Raw genomic sequence first — 24230 nt, forward strand, 5'->3', positions numbered from 1 at the left:
CCAAGTGTGCTGACAGCTGCTGCCATTGCTTCAAATGATATTCCTTAATTTTATGCTCTTTATCATGGCTGTCTAATCTCCCAAATGTGTTCCATTGGGTTGAGATCAGTCCGATAATGTCTGTGCTACTTGCTTGCACTTGAAGAATGTGCATTTTTTTGTTCACCGGAAAAATAACCAATAATTCGAACATTACCAACCATTACCAAAGATAATTCTTGAACTTGACCTTGAAAACTGGCTCAATTTACACATGCACTAAACTTGTCATGGTGATGTTTTACCAATTTTCAGATGCTGGAGTATTATTCGAAAAGGCTGACACATATTTTCCATGCAGTTAGAGTACAGTATGCAGCTGTTGAAGCTCCCTGAAACTTTTCATTTATTGAGGATTTCTTAAGGGAAGCTCAAGCAGACTTCCAGCAATCCTCTGCAACTCTGGCAGACTTAACTTATGACAGCACAGCTCGAAGGCTTGTAAAGAAATGAGTGGAACAGATGGAAGAAGGTTGCCCCTTCATGGTAACCTTGACCTGAGACCTGACATTGTACCTTTTTACCATTTGTAACCTTAGATTAGCACTGCTTTACATACATACAGACATTCCCACCTGCTAGCTGCCCAAAATAATTACAGGCCTTGACTGTTGAACATGGAGCAGCCTCACTCACTTAATCTCTTCATTGAAAGGCCAGGCTGACAGTATTTTTGTGACGTTAAGGCATTTAAGTCATAAACTTACATACTGATTTTCACAGTTGGATCACGGATTAAAACATTCCAGACTCAAGTATTAAAATCAGTTTTCACAGCCAACATTATGATGGGAAACCGTTCAAAAAACAATTTAGTAAGAAATTGTTGCATTTATTTTCTGACCAGAAAAGCATCTTGATAAGAAAAGTTGAATTACTCACCTTCCAGGTCATTTTGAGAGCAACTGTGTTCTCCACTCGACCTTTTGAAGAGGGATCGCATCACCTTGGCGCTGCCGAAGCGCTTGAAGCGGGCACGGACGTTTTCGTGGTACCACTCCAAAGTACCAATCTTGAGGACTCTGTTAAAGAAAATGGAAGAGACTGAATGGGTACTAATGGATACCTGTGGGAATACAAATAATCCAACAAGAACAAGAGAAAATTACTGACAGCTGAGGTGAACAAACAAAAGTGTGCAGGATAGGTTTAAGCATAAGATGCATAGCATGATATTTTCCAGACTTTGGCCGGGTTCAGTGAAAGGGCTTTAAAGTGCACGGCAGCATCTGAGTAAACAATACTATAATAGTAACATAGCTGGAACGAGCTCCTTCTATCAAATCCGACTGCTGCTAACAAAAACACTTGAACAGCAAGAGAGATCTTAGATGTGTCTCTTGAGTTGAGAATTGCCAAAACTTCCATCAAATGCTGTATGTGCAGTCAAAGCCAAAGACACTGGACCTTTAACTGCGTATTCATGTATGTATTGCTCTGGTCAAGATAGTTCCACAGTATCCAAAGTATTTATATACTAGCTGGTGAAAAGCTTACAAATGCATCCATGACCATCTAGATATTTAAACTATTGCACTTTTATAGTGGAACTGTAAGGCATGGCTCCATTGACTGTTTGACCTGGATATTACTTTTTCTAAAACCATGGCCAAAGCAAATTGAATGTATGCATGTTTGTCATAGAGTCCACATTCAGTATATTGAAAAAGGAAATTAATTGGAGCATCCTTTCCGAAACTTATGTCATGTATCTCTTTTGACATGCATAACTAATATTGGGTTCCCAAGCCAACAAAGGTTTGAGGAAGAAGAGCTGTGTACCATGGCTAGCACGATTTAAGTAGTTTTAAAGAAATTAACCAGATTGAAAATGCAAGGGAGAGTATAATAAAGGAGAAATTATGAGGTAATACTGATATAATACCTCCTGACACCACAAACTAATGTGCTCTGGAAAACAAAACCTGGGACACACTTTCTAAGTGGATCTATACCAAGATACACAGATTTTTCAGCTTTCAGCCATGGTGTTGGCCACACTTTGAATCACTTGAAGTTTCAACTTTTAAAATTGTTATTTCCTACCTGGCCATGCGACAGGGATCACACACCCAGCCATGCTCCTTCTTGTTGTAGCGACTGCAGGACTTACAGATGTAGAGCTGGCAGTCGAGACACTGACGCTTGCTGTTGACCAGGAACTTGAAGGGCTGGAGACATCGAATACAGTGTGACTCAGTCAGGCTGGTCTGGTTGCCCAATAACTCCCTCTTGGTGTCTTCTTTTTCAATCTTGGTCTTTAGATCCCTGAAAGAGACAACATGGAAGAGTTTGTGTAAAAAAGAGACAGACCATATGCTACATGCATGGAAAAACATAAGATATGTGCCAGCAAAAGATGAGACACAACCCAGCTGTTCACTACAAACAGAGAGATGAATGTATTTGTTGAAAGCAAAAGACCTGAATGCATCCGTGAGTCAAAAGTTAATGTCTTGTAGTTTCTAAGTTCAACTCAGCAAGCAAGACAAAACATTTTTTACTTCCACACAGTGTTCATACAGCAGCACAGAAAAGTCTCATGTATTAAATAGGTCTTGCTGCACTTTCATGTCTGTGGCAACGTCACCATGCTAGGCAGGTTAATCCAGGCACTGAGAATTATTAGCAAATGATCTATAACCAAGGTCTGTATGTGACACTGATTATAGGTCTACTGATATATCTATTATATCTTATATAATAGTACAGTAGCAATGGCTGCAGCCCAGAAAATAGAGACACTGAGATGCTGCTTTGTTTTGGCTGCAAAAAATAAGAGATTAATAACTTTTTGGATGCTATCGTAATGCTCACTTTATCTGGCAACCTGCACTAGCTGGAGAGGCCACACAGAAATACTGAGCACAAGAATGAACTGAACTGCTATTTTTGACACATTGGGACTGTCTAGGCAAACAGCAGCAATGCTTCAAAGTAGAATGCTATAGATAACCCACTAGTGTTAGTTTTGCACATGTAGGGCTCTGCAGGACAATAAATATGCAACATCCATTAGATTATAAAGCTCGCTGAGAAGCATTTTAAAGTTTAAATGGTCGCAGCAAAAACTACTTTGGGTAAAATAAGTATGTAAATCAAATCAAATTAAATCAAATCAAATCAAATCAAATGTAGTATGTAATATGTAGTGCAACACAAGTTTAAAAAAGTAAATTTTGACTTTTGGTTCTACAAAGGACAGAATCAGCAGTTTCCTGGGTTAAAGTCCTGTGTGGCCCAACTACCTTCAGATGTGCACTTTCTCAACGGCACATCATCACATCATTGAAGCGTAGGGTCACTGACCAAGCTACTGTATCTGATGACTGATGACTTAAAGCTTATGTACATAAAGGAAGACAACATTGTTGGGTGCATCTTTGAACTGGACAGTGCCAGGCTAGCTGTTTCCCCCCTCGCTCCAGTATTTATACTAAGCTAAGCCAACCATATCCTACACTACTCATCCCACTCACAGAAACAAAGCAAATAATCAAATTTTCCTAAAATGTTGAGCTAACAACTGCTTGAGCTGTCATAGAATACAAGCTAAGTTTCAAATGTATTACTCACTTCATGTTTATACAGCTAAAACAACAAAAATCATACCATTTCATATACAGCGATTTTATGAGTCAATATGCTGGCTGGCGATTATGAGCAAAGAGATGGTTGTCAGCACATGGATGTTCACACACGGCTTCACTTTGGCAACTTTGTATAAATATTATGTCAGCCTTGTTACATGGAAAAGTCAGTAAAGGCAAAAAAAAAAAACTGGAGAGCTTCTCCAGGAAACATTTACTGATGCAGTTACACATGAGAAAAAAAGAAAAATTAAGATTGACACTTGGTTGTAATTTTTTTTTCAGCCAAGGAACAAGACAGATAATATACCAGGGACCCCCTTTTTTTTTACTATTGTCATAATTATGTGAAAGAACAACACGAGAAATGAATTAGAAATATTAGACATGTAATAAAAATATCTCAACACAGAATGCGCATAAACGCAACAGATTCCTCGTATTAGAATGTAATCTATGAAAGATTTAGATTTTAATTTTGAGAATCCCTACTTTTTTGTGCACAGCTGCTTGATTTAGATCTGAACATCTGAAGCATTCATAATAGTGTAGGCAAAAGAACCTTCAACTAAACAATCATGGAAAAAATGTTTAGTAACTGACGAGTGACATTCATGTGTTAGAACCAAAGACTGTATGGACATTGCATCTGTGACGTCACCTATAGGTTTCTGAAGAGCCGTTGTGAAGCTCAAAATGGGGTGACACTGGCCGGCCTAATCTTGGCAGTGTGATCTGTTGTGGAAGTTTAATGCTGCTGGTGAAGAATGAAATAGAGACTTCTGCCGCCCGACAAGGTTTTATTTTTTATACCTGAGGGGCAACTCCTTTCACATCCCTTTGTCTGCTCAAGGAGACGCCCCTTCAGGAAGGCCCCTTCTGTCTGCTGAAAGTATTGGCGCCGGCCCCCCATTGCTATACTTTACACCTGAAGTATCCTGCAGGATCTTGTAAGGTGCAAAGTTGAGTCTAGGCATCACAAAGACAAAAGGAGCTGGTGTCTTATGTTAAGGAAGGGGGAAGCTATGCATCACTATTTACAAAGACAAAAGGAGCTGGTGTCTTATGTTAAGAAGGGGGGAGGTTGTGCATCTCCAGTGATTGAAACAAAGACATTTAATTTACAATTACACATCCACCTCCTGGCTAATCAAAAAATGGGCAAAGACGTGAAGCATGGGTGGAGTGGAGATGGGCTGAATGAAGCCTGGTTGTTCAAACAAGCACCCATGTGTCAATCAAAGCAACCACACTATTAATTACGCATAAATTAAAGCCTTGACATAATTTGAACAGGTGAGTTATATAGAAATTCACCCTCAGTACAGTTGTCATGAACAGTTAAATTGGCTATAGAGACCAAAACTGCTGTAAACATGTTTATTTCTGCTGTCAAGTTGGACATCTTAATATGTTCTGTACCCAGCCTCAAGTGGACGTTACAGGAACTGCAGGTTTTATTGTTGTTGTTATTATTATGATATGTCTTTTATATTATATATATTTTATTTTTCCCCTTAACACTCAAACTCTTGCATCATTTCTTTGTTCAAGTGTATAGGGTATATAACATCACTCAGAGTCAAATAATAATGGCTTTGTTTAAGTCTCAAGAGTATATACGAAAAAAATGAGAGTATAAAAAAGAGCAGGAAACGATTGGTTGGTGGTAGACGACATTTTTGCCTGAGTTCTCACTAATTATTGGTTATAATGAGTAACACACTGTATGGTCACATTTTTACTTTTCATTTTGAGTGAGTACAATAAGTAAAAAAACATCCACCCCAGCCTTTAATTTGTTTCCCCATATAAATCAACACTTTTTTTCTCTCAGGCACATCTGAGTCAGCAGAGGAGAAACTGCAGAAAATGTTCCTTTCTTAAATGTTCTCACTCACTGCATTGATTTGAGCAATATCTTTTAGGTTTAAAGTAAAGCTACACTCAGTGATTGAATTTGAAAATACTCTTCGGCTTATAATTATACCTGAAAAATGAACTAAGTGCTGCAATAACGTCAGTCAAATCCTCCTCAAAAACTTCAAATAGTAAAGTCAAAGCCAATTCAAACAAACACATCCTCTCCTGTGTGACTTGGTGGTTTCTCACACATGTGCCATGGATGACTTCATTGCTTTGAGTCAAACCATTTTTTTCTTCAGCAAAGTTTAAAGCAAACTTGTGCTGATTGTTAGAAAAGTAACATCCTCACTCAGCGCTGCGAGATGCTGACAGTAGCGGAAAGAATAAAATCAGATAACAAATCCCAAATGTCACACAGCGTGGGTAGAGTCTGGCAAAACACCCACCAAGGATGAGAGGATGCTTATTATTTATTAATGCTATTTATTTAGGCCAAGCTTTTTAAGTCATAGTCCAGATCATCAGATAAATGGGATACTTTATAAATATCCCATAACCGTTTATAAACACAGCTGCAGACCATTAGCTATGAGATTTGAAAGTAATATCTATTAAATCTGCCGTCCTCTGAAACATCAAATCCCACAGATTTGGGATACAAGTTGCCCTTTTATGATTCAAATAAGATGTGTTCTGTAGGAAACTTGCATGCCTTCCAAACACTATGTGGCTTGCAAGGTCAGATATCAAAGAAGTGCAATGGCTTACCAAGAGCCCTCTGTAGGGTTTACCAGCAGTTTATAACTGATATGAAAAAAGAATATATGGAGACATAGCTGGAAAATACTGGAACATTTCTATTAGGTCTACCTTGTTTCATTAAATTTGGTGACATCTTTGTTGATTAACTCATTTCTGTACAGTGTGCAGAGTGTGTAGCACTGTCGCCTCACAAAAAGAGCCCCTCAGTGGTCTGCGTCCTTTCTGTGTGAATGTGTTGGTTGTCTCCGGCTTCCCCCTAGTGTCTGAAGACAGGATAATAGATTATTTGGTGACTCTAAATTGCCCGTAAGTGTGAATGTGAGCGTGAATGGTTGTTTGTTTCTATGTGTCAGCCCTGTGATGAGCTGGCGACTTGTCCAGGGTCGAGCCCAATGTCTGGTAGGGGCTATGTCTGGTGGATGGACATAGATCTATGTTTTTGGCCCTGATGAATCTAGGTTTTGGTCTCCACCTGCTCCTGAAGGAGATATCTATCTCTGAAGCTACTCCCCCTGTTCACCAGCTAGTTGCTGACCGTCTCTTGCTGCTGTTTGTTGTGGCAGGTTTTGTCAGAGCTTTTTCAACCACGACAGTTCACTTTCACATTATACTCATGTCATGTTGTTAATAGAAAAATATTGATTAGTTCAGCTTTAAACGTAGACTGATGCTCCTCATATTTCTTCATACCCCCTTATTTATTCCAAACATACTACTTTAGATGCATCTTTGAACCAATGGAAAAGAGAGGATCCCAACTTTGTTTGTCTGTGAGGACATACATGCACACACATGTGCACATGGGTGACATGATACACAATCACTCTTTCACACTATTTGGATGTATAAAAGTAATGGATCGAAATTGTTCAACAGCAGAATGAGATGAGAAGTAATGTTACAGCATGTTACATGCTACAATTGGCCTTAAATCTGCTCCTCCCTGTGGCTGAAAAGTGAAACGTATGTCCTCAAAAACCTCAATTTTACTCAGTATTTGATTAAAAGCAGGTACTGCTGAGTATTTGCTTAACTGGCAAAGTTCTGGAATCTGGGTGCAGCAGCCAGACGTTCGCTTAGACACAGACATCTATAAAGACCAAAGTAACTGAGTGTTCCCATACAAGGTGATCTTGCCATGTCAGTTCACACAAATCAAACTGTCTCTAGTCCAAATTAACTTCCTGTTCCAGACCTACTTAACCGAGTTTGAGCTGGTTTTGCAGTCTTTTGTCTTAAATCAGTTCTAGCAGTTCAAGCACTTCCTTCATGGAGCGAGTGAAAGTGAGAATGAGAGAGAAATAAAAAGGGAGACTGACACACTCTGGCACAGGCACACACAGATGATTAGGGTTAAAACATAATGCTTTCCAGAGAGAGAGCCAGCAGCTCCACATTAGCTTTGTAGTTAGGTTTCCATTTTGCTTAAGACAATGTTCAAACAGCTTATTAAAATAAATCGAGATAGATAGATAGATACTTCCACGTCACACTCTGTTCTGTAAAGTCTTTCCTCATGACTCATATGACTGTGAACTATCTGAATTTAGCCCGTACTAACAAAAATCACTCACAGTTATAAATCTGTTGCAGCTTAACTTAATTCAGGTTTATCACGAAATTAAAGACTTATTTTCATCTCTGTCAGGAAAAACTGACATTTAAGGATATGTTTAAATCCACAATGACTTTAAATCAGCATTAGCTCTTCCCTGTTTGCTCTTTGGTGGCAGTGGAAAAAAATTATAAACACAACATTGACCTACTACTTTTTTTTTTATCAAGTTTATATTGCAAAAGTGTTTTAATTTGGAGTTGTGTTTGTATCCAACTGGTGAATCTAAGTGCAACAGTCACTGCTTTTAGCTCTGTTTTTGGTTTCTATCATGCAACAACCTCCAAATGAAGACAACATGTGGACAACAAGTTGAACTGCAGTTCCTCAAACAGCCACTTAAGGCTGGCTACAAATCATGTCAATTTCCATGAGCCCTCATATTAAAATATTAAAATATATAACTTCACAGCAGAAATAAACATGTTTACAGCCTGGTACAAAAAATTTTAATGCATAATTAACAGCATGGCTGCTTTGATTTAGCTGGGAGGTGGCGGAGCTGCGGAAATCTCACACACAGGACCTTTGAATGACATCTTTGTTGTTTTGGTAGACTTGGTAAAAACAAAACTAAGTCAAAATCCTTGCCAAAGTGATTCCATTTTATAATTCTACATGTGTGGTTTTACAAGGTTTAGGCGTGACAGTTTTATATGTAAACCACATGAAGATACCTATTTATAGCTTGCAGAGGCCCTGAATAAAAACAACAATTGCCTTAGCAGCAAACAACAGCTTATTTGAATGGAAAACAAATAGCTGAAGAAGAACCTTGGGAGGGACCACAATCTAAGTGGTTGAAATTAAAGAATCCATAGCTTCTTTGGGAAATGCAGGCAAGTAGACAAGAAGGTTCCAGTGACCTTTCTATCATGCATCATGTATGCAGACACAAAAAAAACCACTTTGTCTAACAGAGAAAAAAATAAGAAACTACAGGAAATCCTCTGAATGCATTCATAAAGTGCTGTGAAGTGTGGAACATTTTATCCTGGCTCAGAAACAGCACTGAGAAATATGACGTCAAGCATTTTGGAGCTCACAATGATTTCTAAATAAGTATGAAATCAATTTGTCTTAGATTACATACTTCATATGAGTAATAAGTAGAGTCATAATAAAAGATTTGTCATATCAAAATACGGCCCAGCAACCCCACACAGGTTTTCAATCACAGTTGGGTGGGAGATAGGTGGAGCTGTTTGGAAATTGTGTGATGTCACCAAAATATGTTCTGGAGATATATTTATTTTTACCCAATAACAATGACTGATTCTCAATAAGAGCTGAAACACTAAGAGTCAACTCATATAGACAGAACCAATCTGGAGGTGGGTGAAGTAGCAGAGTCTGCAATGGGCGTAAGAGGCTGTTTACAAATGAATCACAATCTGATTGGACTAAACCCCCAGCAAGCTTGTCTGAGCTGGAGACAGGGATGTCACTAGGTTTAAGAAACTGGGGTGGCTTAGCCCATAGAGGAGAAAAGTTATTGCGCGCACTAGCGTGCGCCGAAAATTTTTTCAGAGCACACCAATTAAGCTGCTTTGTCAATCAATTGATTAATCTAAGACGATGACGCCTCCATCACAAATTACAAATGTCGATACAAGCAAATACTTCACCTATACTGAGATGAAAGAAAGAATGTAATGTGAAGTGCAGATTGTTGCTGGGGGAAAACGTTTATCCACGTCTGTTACCAGTAACGAGTTATTTCTACAACAGAGTAATTACGTTACTAACGCAGGTACTTTTTTGGAGGAGTAACTGTAACTATGGCTAAAGAAATGGAAAAAAAAATCCCAATATACATTATTCGACCCGCCCCAGCCCGCCCCGCCAATAAAAGTGGGAACATTCTCTACCCGCACCGTCCCGCCCCGCGGGCGGACCGCGGGTGCCCGCGGTTTCGGGCCGGCCCGCGCATCACTAGTGGGAGTCGAATCTTGGGAGTTCACCCCGGAGAGAAACTACTTTGGCCCTGGAGAAGACGGATCTCCCCTGTGTTCCCGACGACGGTCAGGAAACGAATAGCGGGAAGGTTAAAGAAGTCATCTCAACTAGCTAGCAGCAGCTAGGGAACTTTCAGAGCTGGCCAGCTGGGATTCAAAACACGGAACATTTTGGTTTATTAATTACATGGAACTTTTCTCTGTACTAAGTGTACTACCAGCAGTGATGATGCTTACTTTCTTGAAAAAGGCTCTAATGTCCATCCTTCACCCATGCGTTCGCGCTCTGCTCTTGCCGCTGTAGGTTCGGCTCTGTGTACTTTCAGAGTAAACACGCAAGCGGCAGTGGAGCAGGGTCGCTGGAAAACATGGACTGCAATTTCATGTGATGTGGGCGTTCTCTATATGAAAAAGTGGAATGGATGTATAATGACGCACTGAAGGGGCCTCTCTCTACGTACCCGATGAAATGAGATTTATGATCATATTTAAGGAATAATGACCCAGTTTATATGATTATTGGTTTAAACTCATATTCTGGCCACTTGTATTGCATAAAGAGCCATTTTTTTGTGAAAAATTTATAAATAAAAATAATAATAAAACACCACCAAATTATTTAGGGGGGCTTGAGAATATTTTAGGGGGGCTGAAGCCCCCCTAAAATAGGCCTAGTGACGCCACTGGCTGGAGATATGTTTTTTTCCACTTTTGACTTCTTTCTCTGCTGTAGATGCATTGCCGCCACAGATGAACGATTAATCTACAACGATGCACTGTTGTCAGCTGGTGGTTTTCCACTAGACATCTATTTGTCTCTGTGAATTCAATAATCCCCACAGTCCTTAGTAGAAACACCTGTGTCAATAGTTGTTTAAAAGGTTTCAACTTGGGCTATGTTAAGTGAAGTTGGATAACCAACCACCTCCTCAGACTTATCACCATAGGATCATTTGATTTGAAACGTGTTGACCTATCTTGTAGAGGAGACCTGGGTCCAAATCTAGTTTTAATACCATCACTGTTTCAGTTTATATTATGATTATATGGCACCTATTGTCTTGTCACAGGATGTCTTATGTATCATGTTCTGTTTGCAAGTTTCAATGAATAATTTAAGTAAAATATAGTGTGTATAAACTTTGACTTAGCTTTTAAATATCACCAGATTTGTAGATGTGCACCACTGGGCATACAAAGACATTGGATTACAGATAAGAGGTGTAAATCCTACTTTAGCAACGTGCCACTGAATGTTTTCTTCAGTTGTGGACTATCCTTACCGTCCCTGCTGCTGCTTCTGTGCAGATGTCAACCCACATTGAAAGATGGGGGAAATTCCCTCTAAACCTTTTCCTTTCACAGCCTGATATCTAAACCATCCATCAGTTACTCTTGCCAAGAAGACATGTGAGGAGTAGCTCAGTGAGTTGGGATCAAATGACTAAATCATCTGTTGGTGAAGCACAATTTGCTCAGTTTTACTAAATTTAAACCAAACAAAATGAAGAATATACGCTGGGAAACAAATACTGGACAGTGTTTCTATGGTGGTTTGACAATATACATATGCAGTCTGATTTTATTCTCAACCCTTCCCCAAAATAGGGAACCCATAGAAAGGTTAATCCCGAAGCCAGAAGCATCAAAGGAGTATCTTTATGTGGGTTTGTGTGAGTGACAGATCTGCATCAAATAGAAACAAAATAGATATGATCTTTTAAACTTTTTAAACCATCTTTTTAACTCACCCAAGTCTGTCCTCCTCCTTCTTCCTCAGGTCAAAATCTCGCTGGACCACTGCCCAAACATGCTGGGCCTCCTCGTCTGTGAGCTTGGAGAGGTCCAGCTTCTTGCCTGTTGTTGTGGTGGCAGGCATAATTGTAAATTTGTCGCCTGTGAGCTGGCAGGCTGCCTGGTGCTGGGCTTTAGTAGGGTGATAAAAACATACAATTAGTTGTTTGCAAAACAGGCAAAGTTATTAGACCGTATTTAACAGTGTGAACAGAGGTGTACGCAACATAAGTCAAGACTAATATTATAGATGACCTGCAGGTGAACTGTAGTGAAGACACTGCACATTTTAAAATTAGGTCACTTGCCTTCCTTTTCCATATAATCAATCAGTGTTGCACTGTCAACAATGTCATGCAACATTTGATGCCAAAGTGCACTACTTGACATGAGTGTTAGTTGCTCTGGGAAAGTCAACGTACAAATTCACGTGGCATTAGAAAGGTTGGATATAGATTGCCTTGTGTCCTTTGTACGGGAATATACCTGAACATATTAGTGGGATCTTAAGGAATTAATTTAATACATGACTTTATGAGCTGTAATGTTTTACTGACTTTTGAACTCTTTAACATTCCAGAAACCATCACCTAATCAAATGTTAACAGTAAAAAAGGCTCATTCCTCTCTATTTCATTATGTTGCAAAAATAACAGCATAAAAATGAACCAGCAACAGATTTCTGCCCATATGTACATTGAAGGCAATCCCTTCTTAATGTGATGACCCTGAGATGGGGAACAAAATCCACAGTCTTTGCTCCAAAGCTAATTACGGTAGTCTGAGATAGACAAATCAAGTGTGTATCTCCTAGCAGTAGCATACATTGCTGGTATTGTGCACTGGTAAAAAAAAACCTACACGCAACTCCCAAGAAAGCCGGAAACGTTGTCAATGGAAGCACAGAAAAGGAATCTCATACTATAAAGTGAATCAGTTTGGAAGATTCCAGTTTAATTTGCCAACTCAGACTGCTGAAGCCTCTTATTATCTTTGGCTTTAGAGTGCATTTCTGCACACAGCAAGAGTTTGGGTTGGGCTATGACTGTAGATTTGGTGCCCCGTCTTTGACAGCAAAGTCATGTGGATCACTTTGTGGCCATTATGGACAGGATAAATGATCTATGGAATGTGAGTGTCTTCAGGTTTTGCATATTTCCCACTTTTTACTTTTCTTCATTATTAACACTTTGCAGCTAGAAAATTGTTTCTGACAAGCTAATTATGACAAATTTAATCAATATAGGGTTGCTGTCTTTTTTATTATTGACAGTAGTCTCCATTTGATTCATCATTTCAGTCTTCATTCAGTTATGCTTTAACTTAATTTAACCTTTAATGCTTAATTTACTCATTTTCTGGCCACTTGAGGGCAGCAACATTGACATATCACTACATTTAAAGTTGAAATTAAAATCTTTTTACACGTCCATTATATATAGAGCAATTTTATGATTCACTGGAGTCATGTTTGTGTCCACCTGATGAACCCAGGTTTTAGTCCCGCATTAAGTCATGTTTTGCTTTTTTTTTTAGGTGGGAAATACCTGGCTGTTTAGCTGCTCCACTGTGTCTGTCTGCTGTTTGGTGTTGACCTGCTTAACAGGTTTTAGGGCTTTTTTGCTGAAAACCACAGACGAGAATAATAGTATTGATCAAGGGTCAGTGACTAGGAGCACTGTCATCCTCACATGCATCTGTCCTGTGATCCAGGAAGGTTTAGCAGAGTTCAACCATGACACTGAAGGTTTTTAAACTCTGTTAAATGAAGCCTGCTCAAATATTTCATTATATTTATCACATGGTTCAATTTCCTAATTAAATAACTAGTATAAAGGATTTAGTGACATCACAGTGACGTAGCAGATTGTTGAAACGCTAAAAGCCTTTTTTACAGCCAGTGTTTGGTTTATCTTTTCTAGGCTACTGTAGTAGCAAGTTGGTTCAACATGGAGGACTCTGTGGAAGAGGCCCTGCTCCTTGAAGACTCATTCTAAGGTAAGAAAAACACAACAATTCTTATTTTCATGTGATTACACACTAATGAAAACATAGTTATGAATATTATATTTAACATGTAAATCCACACTGGACACTAGCTGCTCTTGGAGAATAAAGTCCTATCACAGCGTGACACAGCAACATGTGTACACACAGACCTAAGACTAAAGGAATGCTCAGGAACATCACATAATTGTGTTTTCCACTATAGCCATGTAAAAAGACTAATCTAGCCTAATCTAATTTCTGCTTCTGCAAATGGGCGCTAATGGTAAAAACAAGCATGTAAGACTGAGTAGAACATTGTACGCGCCCAGCTATATAAAATACTGCGTACAACTTTCCCACAGTTAAATTCTTAGACTTGAATAGCTAAGGAGAATTCAAAAGCTCCATATGTATTTGCTTTGTGGGTGTAAGCAACTTGGTATTACTTGGCTATTGTATTAAGACAGCCATTATGGAAACACACACATTTTCATTATATCATCTCATACAGTATTGTAGTCTTTATTCCTTAATCATTCAAATCTTATAACCTACGAAAGAGTTTCTATTTTAAATTCACTGTTGATGCCCACATCTCAACAGGTGCACTCCTTGTGTTTGCAAAGGGAAGGTTTAGCTTGATAACAATTGTGCACACACACAAACCTGAAGTAGTTTGACCAGCAAAAGAACAGTACAGATAAAGCATACATTTATTCCAATTCAAACCACTTCACATGCTCTCATACAGAGTTTTAAATGTGGCACCCTTGGCTACCATTCAGAAGATTTAAGAATGCTTTTTGTCATTTGCTTCAAAAGCTACTAAATACATGAATTGTGTCTGTAATAACAAGTTGGAACATGTTTAGACATACGTTTGGTCGGATGTAAAGAAAAAAATGTCAAAAAAGAAGCAGATATTAAAATATATTAACATCTCGGGGATGAAAAAACATCATAGCATCAGTTATTTCTCTTTAAATCATGAGAAGATCAATGTACATATTATGACTTACCTTGGTGTTGACAGAGGAATCCGCAGGCAGTATTTCCTCGGAAGGCAGACCAGCCTGACTGCAGGGCAAACTAAGAAGCAGACAGCAATGCTAATCACATGTCTAGTTAACCAGTCATGCAGGGACACAAGCCTCCTCTCCGCCTTCCTTGACTTTATTTCAAAGGGTCTGGCCTCCAGGTCTTGGCGCCAATTACCTTATTGAGAGTGGTATTAAATACATTGTAACTGCTATTTGTTTGCATTTATGTTGGCAAATGCCTCACTAATGGTAATTCACTTGCCTTGGAAGCAATAATTTTTACTTGCTTGGACAGTATTCGAGCGATCATGAGGTTATTCAGAGGGCAGTTGGGCTTAAGTCCCCAGTCACATGTCATGGATCCTATAGGAGAGGGTGGTGAAGCATGACAAGAGAGCTATTAATTGACAAAAGAGATCAGTTTATTAGCTTAATCATACTGGGAATAACACTTGGAGATCTTCAAATGTTTTCAGTTTTATCTGTCAATAATTGATGCACTGTTGATTTAAGGGTACTAAATGTAGAATATAGCTGTAAGTCAGCTGTTATTTGCACAATGGGTGGGTCAGTTTTCCTACTCAGAGAGGAATAATGTTAGCCTGATGAAGCCAAACATTTACACATTGGGAGAAATTTTTATGTGCTGAGGTCATTACAGTTACTGCAATTCATTAGTTCCTAAACGTTTAGGGGAACCAACACTAATAAAGAATGCAACATTGAATTTTGAGTGAAAGTCAGCACAATAGCGTCAGTTTATTTTCCTTACAAAAATCATATTCAGTCAACATATTTCTACCCTGATCATTCACCCCCTACAATGGCTCTTTGCACTCCCCGGGCAGTATGCCCCCAGTTTGAGAACCATTGCTCTAATGTGATCAAGTAAGGATGATCATCACAATGAAATGCACCACTGGTTCTAACAGAAATGTACACTTAAGTAAAAAAATACAACTAGGTGCTGAAATGAGAAGATCTTTTTCAATTTATTTGTCTCGTTCTCCTCTAGCAAACATAACGATTTACTCCCATTTTCTCTCTCACTGGTTTATGTCTTCCAAGAGGTTGAATTGAGCCATGTGTCCCATCCAGCAATCCAATTTTCTTGTTTGCTTAACCACCAGGCCCTGTCATCGTCCTGTGGAATAAATAAACATGAACATAGTTTTTGGAGGAGATTAGTCACACAGAATTTCTTTTTTACACTTTACAGTTTTGTAAGGTAATTCAATTCTGGTTACTGAATCTGTAAATACTGTATGTTTATTCAGGGCTGTATCCTGTTTACAGACAAACCTAGGCTTGAAGAGTGAGATCCCAATCCCAATTTATCACAATCTTCTCTGCCTTTCTATCGGCAAAGATCTGGGATGCCAAATGACACCTGGTTGCTCAAACAAGCTTTCAATCAAAGCAGCAAAACTGTAAATTATATATAACCTTATAATTTGAACAGGTGAGTAAAAAAATTCAGCCTCAGTACAGTTGTCATGAATGTGGACAGAGACCAAAACTGTTGTAATGTACCATTCTTTACTCAATAATAACCTTTTGATAATATTCAATTAGTAAGTTGTAAATGACTAAAATTAACTTAACTTAATAAATCGTCATTGTAACATGGCTGATACATAGATGTTTGTAAGGTTTACAAGTGATGTCAAACTATGTACAGTACAGCTTTTTCTTGGAAGTCCAACCATTCTCTTCCGCTTATCTGGGTCTAGTTGAGGTGGCAGCAGATTTAGCAGGGCACTCCCGGCGCCCTTCTCCACAACAACACATTCCAGCCCCTCCTGGGGGATCCCGAGGCATTCCCTGGCTATATTGGCTATATAGTACTATAGTACTATATAGCCAAAATTTTATTATGTGTTATGTGTCAACCTAAGTGGAATATGTTTTAAATTATGATGATGACTTGACTGTACATAAGCTTATACTGACCACTGAGTACTTACCACAGAGTAATGCTTTGGTGATTACATGCTTTGGTCAATAAAACAATGTTTACCTTAGAATTAAATATAAGTCAAAACAGGTGATATGATATTATAATATATTAATTATTTTAAATCATCTTAAAATTTATATATGTAAATGTTCTGTGTAAATCCCACTAAAACAACAACAAGAACCTCAAACAGTCTTTGAATTTAATGAGAAAAAAATAAACAAAGGTTTGGCTTCAGCACAGCCATTTCCTGCAGTTATCTTCCTGTTAAATTAAATTCCTCCCATTCCTCCCAGAACAAACAAACCAGTGTGTATAGAAATCCTGGACAGGATGTGATCAACAGGATTGCATGTTTGATTTTCACTCTCCCTGTGCTGACCTGCAGAATATACCTACCAGAGCTTACAGACACAAACACACACACACTGTGGTTATTTTCACTGAAATTGAAATTTCTCAATGATGGAAGTTTCATTTTGAAACAAAAAAATCCTTTTGCATTTATTATGCATGATTGTCATCACATCTTGTTTCCTTCATCCTCTTATAAAGAGTTTATTTGTGTGGGAATACAAAGAATCACAACTATAACATCAGTAGTGAGTGTGTGCAAAGATAATATGGCAAACTTATTAATGAATAAAGAAAAAGTATGAGGAACCATTTACACACACGCACACACACACCCTTCATGCATCATTGAAGTGACTGCAGACAAAGTCTGCGAGTACAAGACGTAACTTAAATATTTGTTTTGTGACGGTTTAAAATTCTACAGCCATACTAGTGCGTCATGCTAACATGAGCATGGTAACAACATGCAGTATGCTGATGTTTACCATGTAACCATGGTCACCGTCTTACTATAGTTTAGCATGTAAGCACGCTAGCATTTGCGAACTAGAAAATGTCTAAATAAATGTAGAGTGTGCCTGACTGTGGCCCCGTCACGCCTATACATTATTATTGGCAATAAGAGAAGGAAATAATGATCATAATAAAAAAAAGAAATAATGAGAAACTAGTTCATCCATCTCAATGGTATTATTTACTTATGTATATCAGGAATAAACATGATTTCTCATAGCAGTAGTCTTGCTATTCGTCGTCCTATCTTGTTCTCCAACAAGGAATGTAGGGCAGTGAGCCCGTCCAGGGATGGTTTGTTGTCTTAGCAGATTTCTGTGTACGGACAAATGAGTCACAAAACAAACAAACTCTGTATGACATGTTTCACAGAGTCACAGTCCCATTTAAAAAAATATTACTCTGCAGCGATGTCAAACTAAAAAAAAAAACGATGCTTTTCGGTAAGTTATGGCTTTAGGTTCACATCTTTTAAAAAAACTGATTATAAGTTAGGTCTGTTTATTTGCGGTTGTGTGAATATGATGTATGATTGAATCTTGATATTTGATAAAAAGAGCTGTGTTTCCTCGTCTTTCACAACTTCAGTTCAGTCCCCCAAGAGAGGACAAGAAGACAATGAACAGCTGGCAGACTTGAAGAGAAGATTTATCTGTAACTGTGTTGAAATCAGCTAACCTGAAAACAGACGTGGTGCACTTACATCTTCATTGATCAGACTGTCACAGCTGCTCAGAGGAGCAGAGTGGACCTGCTCGAGGCATTGATGGAGTATTGATCTGATCACATGTAACAGTAGAGGTCTGTACTGTTTCTTTCCTTTTAACAAAAGCCACTTAATAATTTTTTGTAGTCTGCTGTGTTTGTTTGTGTGTCCTGCGTTTTTTGTTGCCTATTTGATATGTAAATAGGGATGTACCATCCCCGGGACATGACTGGAGAGATTCCAGGCCCTAGCCTGTGATTGGCTGCAGCTGCGAACCACCTGGTACATAAGGAGCCAAGATGGCGGCCGTCAGGTGGACAAGCAGCACTTCCTCATCCTCCTCCTCCTCTCCTAACCGACCACATGTCCGTTCGTGAAGGTCTTTGTGTGAGATTAGACATAGTTTTTGTTTGGAAGTTCTCCTGTTTTTGTTAGTTAGGAAGGTAAGTCCATTGTCATTTGATTTCTGAGATTAGTGATTTATTTTCTAGAGAGAATTGTTTTGGTTGTTGTTTTGGCCTTGGTCCACCCTGAAGTTGAACCTTAGTTGTAGTTATTTAATCCCTGAGTTGTGTAAATAAATAATTTTCTTTCCTATAAGAACTTGTAAGTGGCTATTTGGGACTCGGGGAAGATTGGGACCCTTTCAAGTTATGCTCTAGGCACCCCTAGACTGGGGCGTAACAACCACAAAGCAACAATACTCAGTCTCCAGTCTTCGAGTCAAGTAGCGCTACTATAAGTATTTGAATGTAATCTCATTTATCTTGCTCTGAGATTACAGGAGAGGTTTTATTTTAGGATTTTTTTAGGATTCAGCTTCCTTCCTCTCCAGCACAGATTCATCTACTTTGTGCACATATATATTTCATAGTATTGTATGTTGCATGTGCAAATAAATAGTAGTGCTATACTTGTTATACATCTTTAGTGTAACATTTAAATTTCTAAGAGATTAATTAATTTAATTAATGATTAATCACAGTGACTGAGCTCAAATGTTAAATCCAACCTGCTGATGAAGACCATGTGATAGATTTCAGAGTGGTGAGCGCCTCGGTCCTACATGTGTCTACTAGTCTTCGTCATTCCTTTCTTTCTTCTAACAGTGTACAGTAATCAGCTCGGCAATTAACTAAGAGTGCGCAGACAATATGCTCTTTAGCGTCTTCTCTCTCGTCTGTGACGGTGAAGTGGTTCTGATGGTGGTCTGTCTGTCTGAATGACTCAGTCTGATGCAAGATGCTAGATCACGATAAATTTGGTCCCACTCTTTTATTGCGCCTCATTTTTATATCTCTTTGTCTGCCAGATAAATCAAGGAAAACATTTGACCCTGAGAAGTTCGTACAAGTACAAACAATGACGGGGCTTATTTACTGTACTCTATACTGTTGCAGACTCCAAAAACGTTTTTGTCGTTGCACTTTTTCTGGTTAAAAAGATTTTGACTGAGAATACAGGTGGTGATTTCATTAAAAAGACCTAAAAGTGGGCACAAAAAGAGTTTCTGCTGCTTTGAATATGTTTATGGATTCATTGACTGGTCCATTCATCTCACCAGACTTCAACAACACAAAAATCAACATCTTTCAACAGGAACTGGACGTTCTACCCTTCATGAGACATATCAGGTGCTGAAGAAGGCTGAGGACATTAATTTGCTCCTGCTGTGTAGAATTATGTGCAGAGGAGACATTTCAGGCACTGAAGGAGGCTGAGGACATTAATGTGCTCCTGCTGTCTATTGACAGGTGCAGAGGAGACATTTCAGGTGCCGGAGGAGGCTGAGGACATTAATGTACTCCTTCTGTGTAGAACCATTTTCAACCAACCCAACTAACTTCTACCTATTGAGCATCAAGTATCCATGTATGTATATTTTTAAGTTCTCATGTCTCCTGTGCTGTGTTACTGCACGGTGACAGGGTTGTCGCACACTGTGCCTGCTCACAGTGTCGACAGGGTTAAGTAATCGTGGCTGTCCCTGTCTTAGGTTGTCCCAAAGGGGGATCTTACCCGTCATTGGTGAAGCAGCCTTCCATACTTGATACTTTCTTATGAGGCATGTATTTTGTTTAGCATCAGTTCTGTCATTTTACACGAGGTTGGCAAAGGTTAGGTTAGCTTTGTATTTACTAAGTCAGGGTTTGGTTAAGTAAATGCAAAAACTGTTTGACTACCCAGTCATTCAGTTAATTGGTGGTTGCATAAATATTCTGCTCTACTTTACATCTTACATACAGTCTCAGTTAGCCCTCTCCATGTTTCTAGCTGCTCCCTCTTTAACATGACATGTACTCAACTGCATTTTGTGCACATCAGAATATTGACAGCATGACAGTGGATAAGTTGCAGCCTAACTCTGTACCGCTCACCTGGTCCTTGCTGAATGGCTCCATTTCCTGCTCCACCATGTTTTGAAAGCTTTGAAAGCCAGCCGACATTTGGAGCTTCTTTTTTCTGGTTTGCTCTGTCCTTCCTCTCCCCTTTCCCCTCTTTCTTTTAACTCTTCTGTTTCTCTCGCTCATTCTCCTCCTCCCTCTGCCAGCTTTCTGACTTGTCTCTTGCATCTCTCCTCTGCCTTTTTCCTCTCTCCACATTTCTCTTGTTTTACACCTGGACAGCAGACTGTTTCTCCTCCTGATCATCCACCTTCCCTTAACGGTCTATCGTACAGGAGTGAGCTAGCAGAAAGTAGCAATTCTTCTTGCTACTTTCTGCTGGCCCACTCCTGCAAAGGACTCTGCCTTCTCTTTGTAGTTCTGGACAGTGGACACAACCATTTTCATTGTCTCTTCCAGGTCCTTTTCTTCCTCCTCACTACCTGGGTTGTGCACCTTGCAGGTGTGTCAGTCTTCGGTTTGGATATCATTGGCAAAGAATGGGCAAAGATGTGGAGCCTGGGTGGAGGTGGATGAAGCCTAACAGCTCCAACAAGCCACCTGTGATGGCACTCACCTGTTAATCCGCCTTAATATGATTTGAACAGGTGAGTTCTATAAAAAATCACCCTCAGTACAGTTGTCATGAACAGGGAAATTAGATTTAAATTATTGTTTTGTACCAGGCTGTAAACATGTTTATTTCTGCTATGAAGTTGGAAATTTTTCCATGGAGACTTATGGAGACTGACTCAATTGGACGTTTTGGGCACTTCTGTGTTGGCTGAATTGATTATTTTAGGGAGAAAACGACATCTATTTCACCCAGAAAGATGAATGAAATCAAGTTTGTGCTTTGAGTTGCATAAACATGCGGATGTTGTAGGGAAGAAATGAAACAATTTCCCCAAATATTCTGCAGATACATTCAGAAAACATTTCCTCATTGAGTTGATAAAGGGTTCATTGGGGTGGCATCACAAAATTTTGGCATGTTTTGGTTGAATTATTTCAATCTTTGTGCTGCGTTTTGATGCAGCTGCTCTCAACAGAATCTGCAAGCACAGTTTCATTGTGTTCGAAATGAAAAGTTCTGCAACTATTGAACCAGATGAAATTATAATTATCTTTCTTATAAAACATACCCAGAGAGTCGTCTTGGTGATTAAGAAGGGAACAAGATCAACACATTGCTGGATCAGTACGAGACAGATTTCAGGCAGAAGTCAACATTTGCTCGACATTTTCATAATTTATTTGTTTTGGAATTTGCTGCTATTGATGTTTATGTAAAGCTGTGTTAAAATCTGATGTAGAAAATATTATATTTGTGATTCAGAGAGACTTTGTTTTGTTGTTTTTCCTCTCTGGTAATAAATTTCTAGCTGTGTGGCAGCTCAACACCGTTAATGGATCCTGGAGATACTCTGGCTCCTGGCCATCCTAAACCTCTTCATCTGTCAGAGGTGAGGAGGATGGAGAAGGCTCTCTAACTCACTAACTTATCCTGCTCGGGAAGGTGGAGGAGGATGGCCGGAAGCAAGACAGATGAAATACCACCGGCGGTTCAAACTGATAAACTTTACCATTTTTCTGTAAATAGAGACTCTCATGATCCACAAAAAACTTTGGACAGAAGCAACAAAAGACTGAAAAAAGCACCTATTAACAGGTAAACAGGTTCATCTGTAACAGGTGGTAGTATCGTGGTTGGGTATGAAAGAGGCGTCCTTGAAAGGCTCAGGCGCTCACAAGAAATTACGAGGCAAATAGTCCAACAGTTTCAGAACAATGTTTGTCATTGATATCATTAAAGGTTTCTGAGAAACTGTTGAAAGAGCGTTGAATATCCATGAGTTTCAACCCCGTCAGGCTGCATTAAAGTCCCATACCATTGTATAAAGGTTATCAGTAAATGAGCTGCATCTACAAAAGACTCGACCATGCAGAGAGGAAGACGGAGACACACTGCAGACTTCTCTGGGCTCCACGTTTCGAATCAAAGACGACGTGTCCTTTGGGCCGAAGAGAAAAAAAAGATTGTTACCAGAGCAAAGTTCAAAAGCCAGCATCTGTGATGTATGGGGGTGTGTTAGTGCCCTTGGCATGATGGGCAGCTCACCGTTAATGAAAGGCATCATATGGGAGCAACACATGCTGCAATCCAGACAACATCTCTTTCACCTTATTTCAGCTGCATGTTAAAACAGTGTGTATCAAACTGGCCTGCCTGCAGTTCAGACCTGTCACTGTGGCACGAAATACAATGCTCGTGCCTCTGCTGAGCAAGAATGGGAAAGAATTTCATTTTGAGAACTTCAACAATACCATCCTCAGTTCAAAAACTCACTGAGTTCTGTCAGAAGAAAAACTGATGTAACACAGGGGTAAACTTGCTGCTGACCGACCTCTTTCGTAGCATGTTGCAGGCATCAAAATCAGAGTTTCTATTTACACAAAACAGTTTAACAGTTTGAACATTAAATATCTTTGTGCTTTATTCACTTGAATATAGATCGAAAAGGATTTTTAAATCAGTTTTTTTTTATGTTTTGTCACCTTGTTCTTCTACGACTTTGTTACCTGAAAGGAGAATTGGTCGTACCAGCTGTTATATCAATATTCACGTCACAGTAGGTCGGTCTGTCTTTCTCTTATCCATCTCTAACAGTAAATCTGTCTGCTGCCCATGTGTTCATGTAAATTGATTTAAATCTTTGGGAACATGTAAACATTCACAAATATATTCCATCCTTAAGTTATTTTTAAATTAAGACACATCTTTATCCCATTCAATGCAGCTTAGTGAAATCCGTTTCCAGCCATTATATCTAATACTAGAAAATCTCTAAAGAAATTTTGAGTGTGCGTGACTCTGGCCCGTGACTCTCCCCCATACATCATTGACACTGTTGAGTTTACAGAATACTGGAAAATTTCTAAAGAAATTTTGAGAGTGCCTGACTCATTAATACTGACACTGCTCAGCAAATTCAGTACTAGAAAATTCCCACAGAAATTTTGAGAGTGACGAGTTTGCTGTTGCCAGGGGACTGTATTCAAACAGCACACCTCAAATAGTCATTTTTAACATGTTTATTTAGACACAGGAATTACCATTAGCATGTTAACATTAGCATGTTAGCGCTGATGCGTTGACGCGCTAGCAATTAGCATGTTAGCATTAACATGTTAACATTAGCGATTAGCATGTTATCGTTAGCATGTTAACACTGATGCGCTATCAATTACCATTAGCATGTTAGCATTAACATGTATTTAATTCTTAGTGGCTAATGCTAATTAACATTAGCATGTTAGCATTAGCATGTTAGCAATTAACATGTATTTAATTCCTAGTGGCTAATGTTAATTAGAAGTAATTTTAGCATTGGTCGCTAAAGTTAACAAATAGCATGTCTTTACAGCTAGCGTTAATGCGCTAGCTGCTCTGCTATCTCTGTGTCATTTTAGACAGACAAGTTCCAATTAAGTGCCGAAAAAGCTAAGATGGCCGCCGCTCGGCTTCTCCCCCCTCTCCTCCTTCAGGCAGGCTTGAGGTTGCCAAGCAACCAGGACCTAATCAGCAGCAGCTAATCTGCACCTGTTAGAATGTCAGTTGGAAATCCTGACAGAGACAGAGAGAAAATGCTGAGA

At 39.1% G+C, this 24230-nt stretch overlaps 1 protein-coding gene and 1 long non-coding RNA gene across 2 annotated transcripts in view; one reads left to right on the forward strand and one right to left on the reverse strand.

Annotated features, from left to right (window-relative positions):
• The window catches only part of mlphb (melanophilin b), a 32664-nt gene extending 17974 nt beyond the window's left edge, over positions 1–14690 (reverse strand). The window contains exons 1-4 of the mRNA XM_019267743.2: positions 14633–14690; positions 11582–11756; positions 2086–2307; positions 922–1061 (exon numbers count right to left, since the gene is read on the reverse strand). Of these exons, the coding sequence (XP_019123288.2) occupies positions 922–1061; positions 2086–2307; positions 11582–11709 (490 nt within the window). The 5' untranslated portion in view covers positions 11710–11756; positions 14633–14690. The remainder of the gene's footprint in view (positions 1–921; positions 1062–2085; positions 2308–11581; positions 11757–14632) is intronic.
• A 3832-nt stretch (positions 14691–18522) lies between these two features.
• Positions 18523–22381, forward strand: LOC113747135 (uncharacterized). Its single transcript, XR_003463369.1, has 5 exons — positions 18523–18632; positions 19754–19823; positions 19944–20061; positions 20994–21181; positions 21959–22381. It is a non-coding gene; the product is annotated as an uncharacterized LOC113747135 (long non-coding RNA).
• The last annotated feature ends 1849 nt before the right edge of the window (positions 22382–24230 follow it).

The sequence above is a fragment of the Larimichthys crocea genome, chromosome I, assembly GCF_000972845.2.
Source record: "Larimichthys crocea isolate SSNF chromosome I, L_crocea_2.0, whole genome shotgun sequence".
Lineage (NCBI taxonomy): Eukaryota > Metazoa > Chordata > Actinopteri > Sciaenidae > Larimichthys > Larimichthys crocea.